Source organism: Geotrypetes seraphini, chromosome 11 (genome assembly GCF_902459505.1).
Source record: "Geotrypetes seraphini chromosome 11, aGeoSer1.1, whole genome shotgun sequence".
Classification (NCBI taxonomy): Eukaryota; Metazoa; Chordata; class Amphibia; order Gymnophiona; family Dermophiidae; genus Geotrypetes; species Geotrypetes seraphini.
Window position 1 is genome coordinate 31,611,840 of NC_047094.1, and position 13,383 is coordinate 31,625,222.

The 13,383-nt window shown below is 41.0% G+C and overlaps 2 protein-coding genes across 10 annotated transcripts in view; one reads left to right on the plus strand and one right to left on the minus strand.

The window, feature by feature from the left end:
* Positions 1-13,379, minus strand: part of NDE1 (nudE neurodevelopment protein 1) — a 52,244-nt gene extending 38,865 nt beyond the window's left edge. For 2 of the 9 annotated variants that reach the window (XM_033962871.1, XM_033962864.1), the window contains exons 1-3: positions 12,958-13,011; positions 8,455-8,559; positions 1,097-1,250 (exon numbers count right to left, since the gene is read on the minus strand). In XM_033962871.1, the coding sequence (XP_033818762.1) occupies positions 1,097-1,250; positions 8,455-8,537 (237 nt within the window). In that variant the 5' untranslated portion in view covers positions 8,538-8,559; positions 12,958-13,011. Of the gene's footprint in view, positions 1-1,096; positions 1,251-8,454; positions 8,560-12,623; positions 12,868-12,957; positions 13,012-13,063; positions 13,311-13,335 lie in introns of those variants that run through there. The other 7 variants (XM_033962872.1, XM_033962870.1, XM_033962868.1 and 4 more) reach the window with 7 other exon arrangements.
* Positions 13,150-13,383, plus strand: part of MARF1 (meiosis regulator and mRNA stability factor 1) — a 114,462-nt gene continuing 114,228 nt past the window's right edge. Inside the window, exon 1 of the mRNA XM_033962859.1 lies at positions 13,150-13,293. The gene's annotated coding sequence lies outside the window, so the exon portion shown is untranslated. The remainder of the gene's footprint in view (positions 13,294-13,383) is intronic.

Genomic DNA, 13,383 nt, shown 5'->3' on the forward strand with positions numbered 1-13,383 from the left:
ATCCTTTTTGAACAGCTAATGTTCTTTCCATTTTATATATATGACACACTGATCTCCACCAAAAACTATAATTCAATCTGTTCCAATTTTTCCAATTATACGTTATCTGTTGAATGGCAACTCCTGTCAGAATCAGTAAAAGTTTATTATTATTGGAAGATATTTGGCTCTTGGCTCTCAAAGACATGCCAAATAAATCTGTGTCATACGATAATGCCACATGATTCTCTAGCAATTTATTTGGCCCCAAATCGACTTCCAAAAAGCCAAAATAAATGGACAATAAAACAATAGATGATCTAAAGTCCCCGCATTGAGATGACAATGCCAACATCTATTAGACTTAGAGCAATCTTATTTTTGTAAACAAACAGGGGTCCAGAATGCTCTAGGCAACAGGAAAAACCACATTTGCCTCATAGATACAGACATTGTACATTTCATCCTCCAAGACCAAATTCGTGGCCATTGAGACGCAGTAATTTGATGCTTAATCTCAATGCTCCAAATATCTCTAAGTCCAGTTTTTGTTTTTTTATTCATATATCCAGGTAATAATTTGTACCACTGTGCGGCCTGGTGCCCCAGGAAGTTTGCCTGAAAGCATAAGAATTCTAAACTAAATTGATTATTAAGATTTTTCCATTCAGGAAACCCCGCCTGAATAGCCTGCTTCAGTTGCAACCACCTATAACTTTGTGATTTATCAAGGCCAAATTTATGTTGCAACTGTGAAAAATCAAGCAGTTTACCATTAGATATAACATCATCTAACGTGTGTGTACCTGCTTTTATCCAATACTTCCAGACAATCTTAAACCCGCCAATTTGAATCTTGGAGTTCAGCCATATAGTTTGGTTTGTAGATTTTTGAATTGGAATAGGTGTTAAATTATTGACATATTGTAAAGTTTTCCATGTATCTTAATATTCTGTTTTCTTTATACACTCTTCATGAGGAAAGAAGGAACAGGGTAAGGGGAGAAAGAGTGTTCGAGAAGAATAAAAGTACTTCCAGACTTCAAAATCAGGGTTCCTTTCATAATAAAATCCTTTAAGGATTAAAGCTAGGTTCTCAATGAGGCTTTAAAATTACCTTAATAGATTCAAGCTCCATGCAAAGACGATTGTTTTCTACTAGAAGGTCCCGATTTCTGTTTTCTGTCTGTTGCAACTGGGCCTCCAGCTCTGCCTCATATTCCCGGCTTCCTTCCTGGAACTCCCGCAGCTCCTCCTGCACATCCTCTGCACTGAAGCACAAACCCCTGGGAATTAACTTATTGCAGCAAACTTCTAAAAAGTAATACATTAACTGGCACCATCACCTCACTCATTCTTTTAAGGTTAAACTTGAGGTAGTTTTGGGCCTATAGGCTATAGAAAAGTTAGGTTAATCTTGGGCTTTGCTACATAGCTGTTCAGACCAGGCCTGAATTGTATTTTTTAAAGAGAATTAAGCTGTCAGAATCATTGATCTAAGCTGGTATACTGAAAAAACAAACAAACATTGCAACATGGAGCTGGATTGTTTATTCTAGATGAAATCATGGGGCAGAAGAACTGTGGAGGAAGGCCATTTAGGTCATGATGATCTGGGACAATCCGGCACAAACATGAAGTTGGTCAGCGGGCAGGTCTACTGAGACTCCCCTTTAATGGGCCTATCAGAGAATGGGTTGTGTATGCTTAAACTGACCTGGCCTTTGCCTCATAGGACCAATTCCCATGACTTAATTCTCATCAAGCTGGATCAATCATGAACTGTCAAGCTTCACTACTTCCATGTTAGCCTGTTAACAGCCAATGACAAGACTTACCATTAATGGCTATGGAGACAAATCCTATAACACAATGTATTTCCTGGACATTAAAAAAAGGAGAGGAGAAGAAGAATAATGAGAAGGAGGAAGAGGAGAATACTGTGAGAGAGAACTGGTGGCTTCCGGGCTGGACTGAAAAGTTGCAGAGAGCTGGACTGGGGGCTGCAGAGGGACTGGAAAGATGTGCCAAGGAGAAGGATACCTTGTCTAATCCACAGCATTCTATGGGCAGAGATAGCATATGCAGAGACCTTAATGAGTACTCTGAACAGATCATACAGTGCATCTGCCACATAATCCACTCCCTCCATCAGGAATCGCCTGCTTAAGTCATTTTCCCATGCCGAGATCTGATGTAACTAAGTGGCACGCACACATGATGTAGGACGCTGCTGCCTTTAATTCCAATGCTGCAGCTTCAAATTGTCTCTTATGGACATAATCCATTCTGCAATCCTGTGTATCCTTTAACTTGACTTCCCCCTTCACTGGGGAGGGAGGTACGCTTAATTTGTGCCACCAGGAAATCCACCTTAGGCGAAATTAGTGTCTATGGGATACAGCTTAATCATAGCATCTGCTACCCAGAGGGGATCCTCTGGAGCATCCTAGTGATGTCCAGGTGTGAGGGAAAAAAAAGCACATAGTCTGAGCTTTAGTGCTGCTCATAAGCGAGCACTGAGCCACAGAAGACTAGAGCTGCTCTATCTTTAATTCTGAAAGAGATTCAGTGATTACCTCTAAGAGCGCTGAGGGCTTAAAAAGCCTGCGCACTGTTGGGTCATTTCCCAAATCCAGGGCCACTAATTGGTCGGCCTCTGGTATCTTTAAAAGTAAATCTGTATCATCTGCTAATGGAGTACCCCAATTGGGAGAGTAATTGCAAAGAAAACAAATTCTCCTCCCCCCAGTCTTCATCAGACTGGGCCCCATCACTTCAGCATGGTTTTTCTGCAGGGCACATGCACTCTGAGCAAGCGAAAACCCCGTCACTACAACTGCCAAGACTCTCAAGGGGGTTAATGCAGCTGCAGTAATTCAAGTATGCTTCAAACATCATGCTAATAAATTCTGGAGCAAAACCCAAACCACAGACCAGGATGCCTTGAACTCCCCTGCGGGCACCCCTGTGTCTCCTCCTGGGGTTTTCTAGTAGTAGGGTACTGTGCTTTACCACGGCTGCACTATCGGCATTTCCCAGTTCTGACCAAGATTTCTGATTGGAGACTCGGACAATCTAGGACCCCAAACCACCAGAAGGACTAGGGGAGGCTAAGCCCTTTGGCTCCGCCCCTTCCCCCATGTGTTGTGTTGCACTGCATGTGAAACACAGACAGTCCTTGACCATCCGTCCATCGCAAATCTGGCATGAAACCAGAGTATCCTGGCCTGAGTCCATCTAATCTGATTTTGAGCAAAACTGAGGTACTTTGAGACAAATAGAGGCTTTAAAAAAAAATAAATCAGGAAATCCAAGATGGCCGTAGTGGAAGTGATTTTGGCACTAAAAACAGCCGATGGGAGCTACAATGGGGTTGTAAAAGATAAGTGATTTTAGGAGTGTAAGACCCTGACCCTTGCTCAAGAACCAAAAGAAAAAAAAAATCCCACTTCTGGAGACAACCCCGCCCCTATTTTGTTTTATAGGTCATCAGCACTGTACTCACTGTGCCAGAAGCTGCCTAGGACGATGCTGCAGCCAGCTGAAGGGGAGAACCTCTGCCTCAGGCAAGATGAAAAAATTGACTGCTTGCTTCTTCTGACCTCAACCCCCTACCAAAACTCGCACATGTGTCAGGGGAGAAACACAGTCAGTCCAGATCCTGGAAATGCTACAGAGCTGATCAGCCTGCGATCAAGCCCAATGCAGACAGAACTCAAGGGACCAGTCCCCAAGCTTCTGAACTATTAGTGCAGGCTGACCAAGTGGGTGCCCTGCAATGCAAGTAGTCTCTTGCCTAGAGTTCTGATCCAAAAATCAGTGTTCTCCCATAGCCAGAGATGAGAACTTCTGCAGCACCAAAAAGCCTCTCGACTGGTTAAAAACCCGAAAAAAGAAAGAAACATGAGAACAGACAGGCTCCTACCACCTTGCATGTAGAGAGAATAACTGAGGAATACAGGACAGCCCAGGGAGAAGGGAGGTGGAGCAGAAAAATGCAAATGAGGCAAGTGAAGGTGCATAAACCCAGTGATTCAAGAGTGAAGTTCCTATTGAACTAGAATTTCAGATAGGCTGTTTGCTCCGGTTGAGAATCAGTACTTGACAATGAAGTAGATGGATCCAAAGGAAAGCCTGAAGAACAATTTGATTACCAAGATACCGAGCATGAAGAAGGAGAAACTGGGAAAGAATGCAAGGGAATAATCTCTTTTACACTTTTGCAGGGGAAACCTCTATATTGGTATTCACAAAGACTTACCACAATTCTGTAAAGAATGGGTGCAGTTGCAATAATGATCTAGATCAGTGTTCTTCAACTGCCAGTCCATGGACCGGTGCCGGTCCGCAGAAATTTTCTGCCAGTCCACAGGGCCAGCATGCCCATTAGGAGAAGACAGTGTTCTTCAGCCAGTCCATGGTGCAATCAATGCGGCATCTTCAGGCTGGCTCCCTGAGTGCTGCAGTGCACAAAGCTGTGGGAAAAGGCTCCTATGTACATCCTGCGCCTGAACCGGAAGCCTTCTGTTTGATATTGCAACGTCAGAGGGAAGGCTTCCAGATGAGGCGCGGGATGCGCGCGAGGAGCCACTGCCCACAGCTTTGTGCAATGCAGCACTCAGGGAGCCAGCCTGAAGATGCCGCGTTGATTGCACCGTGGACCGGCCCAAAGATAACACCGGGGGGCAGGCCAGAAGGCAAGGTACAGCATGGAGGGAGACAGACATCAACGGTAGGGGGAATGCTTTTATTTTTTTATTTAGTGATTGATTTACATCTGCTGTCTGTTCAGGAAGAAATGCATTTGTTTCTTTTCCTCTGGGGTTGTTCTTCTTGCAGAGTCTTGCATCTTAGGGTTTGTTTGTAAATATTAGTACTTTTAGGTTTTGGTCCTGCATTTGCATGGGGGTTATCTGTTTTCTGGTAGGAATGAATGTTGAAAAGCATACAGTGTGCTTTGTGTATTTTAATTTTGTGGTTAACCATTATGTGTTGTTAATACGATTATATTGTGTGTGTGTATATATGAAAAATGAATGGAAAAAATGGTGTTATAATTAGTACTATTATGGGAGTGGGGTCTGGGGCGGAGATTGGGTGGAGATGGGCACGACTGAGCCCAGTGTTCTTCAACTGCCGGTCCGCAGACCGGTGCAGTCCACAAAATAATTATTTTATTTCCACCGGTCCACAGATGTCAAAAGGTTGAAGAACACTGATCTAGATGACTGCCCCCTTGAACTACTGTACTAAAGAGCGATGGGGGAGAAGACTCTGGCATACCATGTTTATGTTCTCTCTCTTTTTCAAAAGCAGTATAATGCACACTAGGACTTTGTCCCTTAAAAGGAATTTCTCTCATTTTCAGAGTGTTGCCAGCACCACTTCAACAGGGAAGCCTGAGACTTCAGCACCAAGTTCTAACTCCTCAGCACTATAGTATAAATTTGAGAACTGGGCATTCCCCACATACCACTTCTGGCCCAGAGTCAATGGCACCATCAGTCAAACTCTGGGCCAAGGGAATTGTATTATTTTACATTTTGTCATTGCTACCTGAAGTCTTACAGTATTTTGCATTTTGGTCCTTGTCTGGCTTTAAATATAAATATTTATTATGAGACTTTTTTGAACTGTTGGTAAACTCAGAATAACTAATGGACTTTTGGTGACAAGGAGAGTGTGCACAGTCTTGAAACCGGTGGTCCTGTCCCATATAATCAGACATCTATCATGAATATTTCACAAGTCGGGCACATCTTAAAACCTAGCATTTTATCTGGCAATGTGAATTCAGCAGTGAAAGACATAGAAGACCTCTGAACTAATTTTTAAAATTCTCTCGTTTATAAGTATTTGTGGGACCAGAGAAAAACTCAAACTCGATTGCTTTTTTCTGTGGAAGAAAACGAGAATTGGCTTCAACAGTCGATGACAGTAGAGTAGGAATGCCTGCCCAAGCACAACAAAGCATTGTTAATGCTAAACTCTAGTAACTGTTCCTCACTGGTACCATTATGCGGTGACATCACAACCTTGATGGATAGATGGATCCATGGTTGTCTACGGGAGGGGGAGGGGAAAGCTTTCAGTCAGTTTTGCCTCTTTGGCATGCTTCTTTTCAAATTCTCATTTGGTCTGCCTTATTAAAGCTTTACTTTTTTTTTTCCTAAATTTCTTCACTGGGATTTACTTTCTATCATCCAAAGACATCCTAATTGTTTAAAAAATTTTTTTACTTCACCATTTATCCCTATTATCAGCTTTTTGGTTTTGTTCCCCTCCTACTGCATTCATCTGAGCTGCTATGGCAGTGTTTCTGTTTCTATTAGCACTGCACAGCGTATGGGATAGTTTTCAGTATTTGATGTCTCATTGTCAATGCTAAGTCCAACCAAACACCCATCACCAACATCTCGAGTACCTGAATGTAAATCACTTAGGCTATAAGTGGCATATAAATACACAAATAAATCTCCTTTTTAACAGGTAATGACACCTCCAACACATTAACACACTCCAAGTCTCTCTTCTTATCATTCCCCACAAGCATCACCTCTGTCTTATTCACATTTAACTGCAATAACTACCAAATTAGTATGTGCTAATAAAAAAAATATATATATATATATTTTTTTTTTTTTTAAACTGAAAGGGGCATGTCGGGGGGGAGGGTGATGTTATCACATGAGCCCTTAAGCACTCATGTATATTTTAATGGCCATGCACAGCCAATAAAAAAACCCAGCCATTTTACAACTGTGGTAAAAATTACCTTAAGCATGTGGGAAAGACCCACATGAGGGCAAGCTAAGGATAATTTTTGCAGCAGCTTAGTAAAGGATCCCAAAACTTGTGTAAAGTAGAAAAAGACAGTTTTTAAAGTTAAGTGACTTAAGGGCTAGATTCTATAAAATGGCGCAGTTGTCAATAACCCAACCCCCCCCCCAATAAACAATACCTAGTAACACCTAAGCAGAGGTAGGTGTCACTAGGCATACTAAAAATAGGCGCCGTTCTATTAGGGCAGCTTTTCACTTGCCTAATTTGACAGAATTTATGTTGGACGCCCAAGTCAACCATGCCTATTCTCTGCCCATAACCATGCCTACTTTTTAAAATAGGTGTCATTAAGTGTCTTTAGGCATGAGGGCACCTTCACTTAAGCGTCACTAGACATCCTAAGAGTTTGGCGCCGAACTCTTAAATTGCTTAATTCAGTGGTTCTTAAACCTATCCTGGGGGACCTCCAGCCAGTCGGGTTATCAAGATATCCTTCATGAATATGAATGAGGCAGATCTGCATATAGTAGAGAAGACAGGCATGCAAATCTGCCCTGTGCATATTTATTAAGACTATCTTGAAAACCCGACTGGCTGGGGGTCCCCCAGGACAGGTCTAATTATTTTTTTTGATTGGCTAAAAACCAGCATGGTCAATTACCATGACGAATAAGCCAATTTAAAAATAAAAATTAGGGGCAGATTCCAAACTTAGATGTCGCTAGGCGGCTGCAATTAGGGTGCCTAATGTATGCACCATTTGTAGAATATGGTCGTCACCATTTCCGAGGAAAACAGTATTCATGAATCTTTTAACCCATCACCATACATTGCTTCTGCTCGTCAGAACTTCCTCAGGGTCCACAAACTTTTCACACTATATTACATTGTTGAATAGTCAAAATATATTGTGTGTCAAGTAGAATATATTATGTTATTTATTCAATGTGTGTGTGGGTGTGGGGGTTCTGTTAGGAGTTTAGATTCTAATATTTTCAGTATAAATTGCACTAAAATACACATCATCCTGGGGATAGGGTTTCATTGATTTTCTTAGCATTCTGCTCCAGTATTCAGAATTGAGCTGAAAACACCAGTCATCAGGAAGTACTTTTTCACACAGCGCGTGGTGGGAATTTGGAATGCTCTCCCGGAGGATGTTGTGACAGAGATTACTGTTCTGGGATTTAAGCGCAAGTTGGATGCACACCTTCTTGCAAATCATATTGAGGGCTACGGTATATCTGGGTCTCCATTCGGGAGTACCTAATGGGGCCGCCGCGTGTGCGGATCACCGGACTGGATGGACCTTGGTCTGATCCGGCGAGGGCTTTTCTTATGTTCTTATCAAATGTCTTGTGATCCTCTCATAGCTTAGGGGGCCATTGAATGATGTCACCTACTGATGTGCCTAATCTTACTTTGCATGACTGATGGAGTTTAAAGAACTGCCTAACTTAATTTATATAAAATATTTTAAAACTGTCGCTTCATACAGTATATAAAACATAAACCTCAGCTTTTCTTGAAATCTAAAATATCCATCTTTTTTTCTGCCCAATTCCAAAGTTACAAATCACAACATTCTGTTCACTATTAAAAGGTCCTGTAGTACATCTTGTTTAAAAGTGCAAAGCAGCAGCACAAAAATGCCCAAGTTTAGCTATAAAGAAACTTTCCTGAACTTACCACCGTTTGTATTTCATAGCCAATTCCTTCCAGTATGAGCCTTCTTCCTCCACTGAACTGAAATTTCTTCCAAAATCTTCCATGGTGAAATTTTTATTCAAAAATCTAGAACAGTTATTTTATTGTATCCATAAGAATAGTTTGGATAATCGTTCTCCATATAAATTTAATTGTTCTTGCTTGTTAATATTAATGTAATAAGAATCCCACCTTCAAAGTCAACACAACTCAAATTTATCTCTGGTTCTTTACATTCCCCAATGCACACTCAAATTCCTTTTCTTGACAGTTCAAGTCACAGTTAACCTTAACAAAGTTTCCTTAGCAATGTTACCTATTGACCACTGATTGCTCAACCACTAGCGATTCAAAATTGATGCTCCCTGCAGCATCAGGAAGCTATATGTCAGTGTAAGTTTTGTATGGCCTACTATTGTATCATACAAAAAAACAACAAAGGATAACAGCAAATTGTATGCTAATACAATATATAAAAAATAAAGCTGTTGTATCATGTTCACTGAAAGGCTTCTCATTCAAAATCCCATCACTAAATACCGAGGGGAAAAAAAGCATCAAATTAACGTAGCAGAACAATTTCGTTTTTCAACTTAAGCTGCTTTCAACACTATGACAGGTATTTTTAAAAACTTCCTCTCACAATCAACTGGGTTTGAAAATGAAAAACTGTTGGGGAAAAAAAAAACCTGTCAATCAAGTGCACACAGAAGGACATAGAACTGGGACTTATATTCTATAAACCAGCAAAGTTTCTGCTCAGTCACCGTCCCAGAGCTCCCAAAGCACAGCTCCTGACAAGAGACCTTGTTTCGACCAACTCCGTTGGCTGCTTCAAGGGAGAAACATGTAAAAAAAAATCACCATGCACAAATTCACAATGGCAGTCAGGAACAGCAGGACGCCGAACCCAAACAACAGTTAAAACCCTTCCAGTTTCACCACGTCACTTCTGGGTCCCGCAAAACTAAAAACCATCCAACAAATCAATAAAAAGCATACAATTCAATTATTTGGTTCAGCCCTTGTGGCCACACAGTTTTTAATGTAAAAATACATCATTGTTCAATCTGATGAAGTGTTCTAATATCCCCATGAGAGGGTAACAAGAAATCTAATAGTGTACATTTCAAATCCTGAAAAGTATGTTACTCATGGACACAATGTTGACAGCACATCCATCACTTTCTTATGATTAATATTATACCAATGTTCAAAGAGGCATGTTTTTAAAGGGTGAAAAGACTGTCCTATGTAGCACCATCGGCATGGGCAAATCAAGACTGTGTCTGAATCCAAGAGGGCCTGGGACAGGCACGTGGGATCTCAGAGATATAATGGTTACTATGGATAGGCAGACTATATGGGCCATTTGGGCTTTATCTGCCATTATGTTTCTAAGATATATATCACAAATGTGGAAACACATGTAGTTAATCATTTCAATGCAACTTTCTATTGCAAGGGGACCTTAACTTCTTTCCCTTCAATCATACATCTTTCATATTCATAATGTCTTCTCATTCCATCATAAGGCTCAGTCCATACATCCAATCTACAGAGCTGGTCTTTCAGAATCATATTTGTCCTTTTGTATGGACCTGATTGGCAGTTTTTCGTTTTCAAACCCAGTTGATTGTGAGAGGGAGTTTTTTTTAATGACTGTAATAATATTGTATTTGACAAGGTACCCCATGTACGTCTACTTTGGAAACTGAAAAACCATGGGGTGGAAGGAGACGTACACAAATGGATCAGAAATTGGTTGGCGGGGAGGAAGCAGAGGGTAGGAGTGAAAGGCCACTACTCTGACTGAAGGAGGGTCACGAGTGGTGTTCTGCATGGTCGGTGCTCGGACCGCTGCTATTCAATATATTTATAAATGATATAGAAACAGGGACGAAGTGCGAAATAATAAAATTTGCAGACGACACCAAACTATTTAGTGCTGTTCGGACTAAAGAGGACTGCAAAGAATTACAAAGGGACCTGAACAAGCTAGGGGAATGGGCGACAAGATGGCAGATGAAGTTCCATGTAGAGAAATGTAAAGTATTGCATGTGGGAAGCAAAAACCCGAGGTACAGCTATACGATGGGAGGGATGTTATTGACTGAGAGTACCCAAGAACGGGACTTGGGGTAATAGTGGACAAGACAATGAAGCTGTCGGCACAGTGCGCAGCGGCCGTAAGAGAGCGAATAGAATGCTGGGTATAATCAAGAAGGGTATTACAACCAGAACAAAAGAAGTTATCCTGCCATTGTATCGGGCGATGGTGCGTCCGCATCTGGAGTACTGTGTCCAATACTGGTCGCTGTACCTTAAGAAGGATATGGCGATACTCAAGAGGGTTCAGAGGAGAGTGACACGTTTGAGAAAGGGTATGGAAAACCTTTCATACACTGAGAGACTGGGGAAATTGGGGCTCTTTTCCCTGGAGAAGAGGAGAATAAGAGGGGATATGATAGACTTACAAGATCATGAAGGCATAGAGAAAGTGGAGATGGTCTTCAAACTTTCAAAAACTACAAGAACGAGAGGGCATTCGGAAAAGCTGAAAGGGGACAGATTCAAAACCAATGCTAGGAAGTTTTTCTTCACCCAGCAGATGGTGGACAGCTGGAATGAGCTTCCAGAGGGCATGATAGGACAGAGTACGGTATTAGGGTTTAAGAAGGAATTGAATAATTTTCTGAAGGAAAAGGGGATAGAGAGGTCCTGGACCTGTTGGGCCGCCGCGCGAGCAGACTGCTGGGCACGATGGACCTCTGGTCTGACTCAGCAGAGGAACTTCTTATGTTCTTATGAAAGCAACTTAAGTTGAAAAATGAAATTGCGCTGCTACGTTAATTTGAGACTTTTTTCTCCCCTTGGTATTTAGTAATGGGGTTTTGAATGAGATGCCTTTCAGTGACTACAATACTACTTTATTTCTGTTTCTACTAGAACACTAATGAAAATATGAAATCACCACCACCATCTATTCCTCACATTTATGTCTTCCATTAGTGAACAGAAAACAAAGTAACCAATTTACTTCTATAGATTAGATTTTTGGAAACAATCACTGTAGTCACTCAACCAAGTACAGAAATATGATGTTAAATTAAATTGCACCTTATCCTGTCCTGCTCCCCCACCCCCAGTTAAAATCTACTTCTAGCATTTCATATTTTTAAGATAATTTTAAAGATCTCTATTTTATAAATGAACATTTATGAAAAATACACAATACGCAAAAATATGTATGATAGAAGCTTTAACAACTGGTACTATTTACAAATTTCAAATAGCACTAATTTAAGTTCCTTGTACCTCTAAAAGTAAAGGGGCTGCCCTTATGAAGCGTGCAAAAGTAATCTTGACCCATCAGAATACAATTAAAACAGCCTCAGGATCAAACAAAAAAAGGTAGCACTATAAGCCTTATTTTCTATCTCATGGTCCAATTTTGGTTACTTAAGTGGGAAAAGAAATTAAACTTAAGACCCTGATCTGATTGGAAACACATTTTTGCTTATTACTATTCTCCTCTTCTACGAAACCACACTAGCAGTTTTTAACGCAGAGAGCCGCGCTACTCCCAATACTCGAGTTCCTATGAGCATTGGGAGTAGCGCGGGCCATTCAGTGCGGCTCTCTGCGCTAAAAACTGCTAGCGCAGTTTCGAAGAGGGGGTAAATGAAGAAAATGTATTACTCAAAAGTATTACTTAAAAATAAATTAGAAAATTTATTACTCAAAAGTATTACTTAAAAATAAATTAGAAAATTTATTACTCAAAAGTATTACTTAAAAATAAATTAGAAAATTTATTACTCAAAAGTATTACTTAAAAATAAATTAGAAAATTTATTACTCAAAAGTATTACTTAAAAATAAATTAGAAAATTTATTACTCAAAAGTATTACTTAAAAATAAATTAGAAAATTTATTACTTAAAAGTATTACTTAAAAATAAATTAGAAAATTTATTACTTAAATGTATTACTTAAAAATAAATTAGAAAATGTATTACTTAAAAATAAATAAAAAACGCATTATTCGCCACTCCTTGAGTAGCTTTCAAGAGCAAAGCCTCCCCCAACCTCACCCAAACATACACCAACCCGAATTTCTACAGAAAGCAAAAAGGGCAATACCCTACTTTTGGTAGGGTCAGAGTTAAGATGTCGTCACCTATAGACAGGGCTGGGCACTATAAAGCACCATAAACCAACAAAACAGACTCCATTCACCCCAGATATTTCGTGCCTTTTCAAATGCTGTTGCCTACGTTTGAGCTCAGGCCCAAATGCCAGGTGTCCTTCCTGACCTGCAGTTTTTTTAAAAAAAAAGTAGAAATCAGTAAGGAACGGAAAACAGCAACTGAACTTAAAAAAAAGTTGCACAACTCCCGCTGAGAGAGAAGTAGTAACCAGAAAGCGGGAGATTAAAATATCTGTACCCTACAACCACTCCAAGTACTCAGCCCTACTTACACGCCAACCGCCCCACGAGAACACCCCCCCGACAACTAGACTCCCTCTCCTCCCAGCGCATCCAAACCATCACAACTCTCCCCCTCCCGTCTTCTCATTGGCTGACCGTGGGCCGCTGCGTCACGTGACCTGCGGTCCCACAACCAATCCGCAACTTAAGAGAGGGACCGCTCTTCCACTACCTCGTTTCTCTCCCTCGCCCCGACCCCTCCCGGAGAAAGGGAAAGTTTTGTTCTGTCTCAGAGGAAGATTAACCTAGAAGTAGTGGTGGTGGTAGTTGGGGGGGGGGAGGGGGTCTGCTTCTCCACTGTGCAAACTCAGTTTCGGCGGGTACCGGTGAGTTATCAACACGGAGCGCCAGTCTGTAAAAACACATACAAAATTGTCGCACGTATGATCGCGCGCACGCGCGCCCAAGATTCCAGG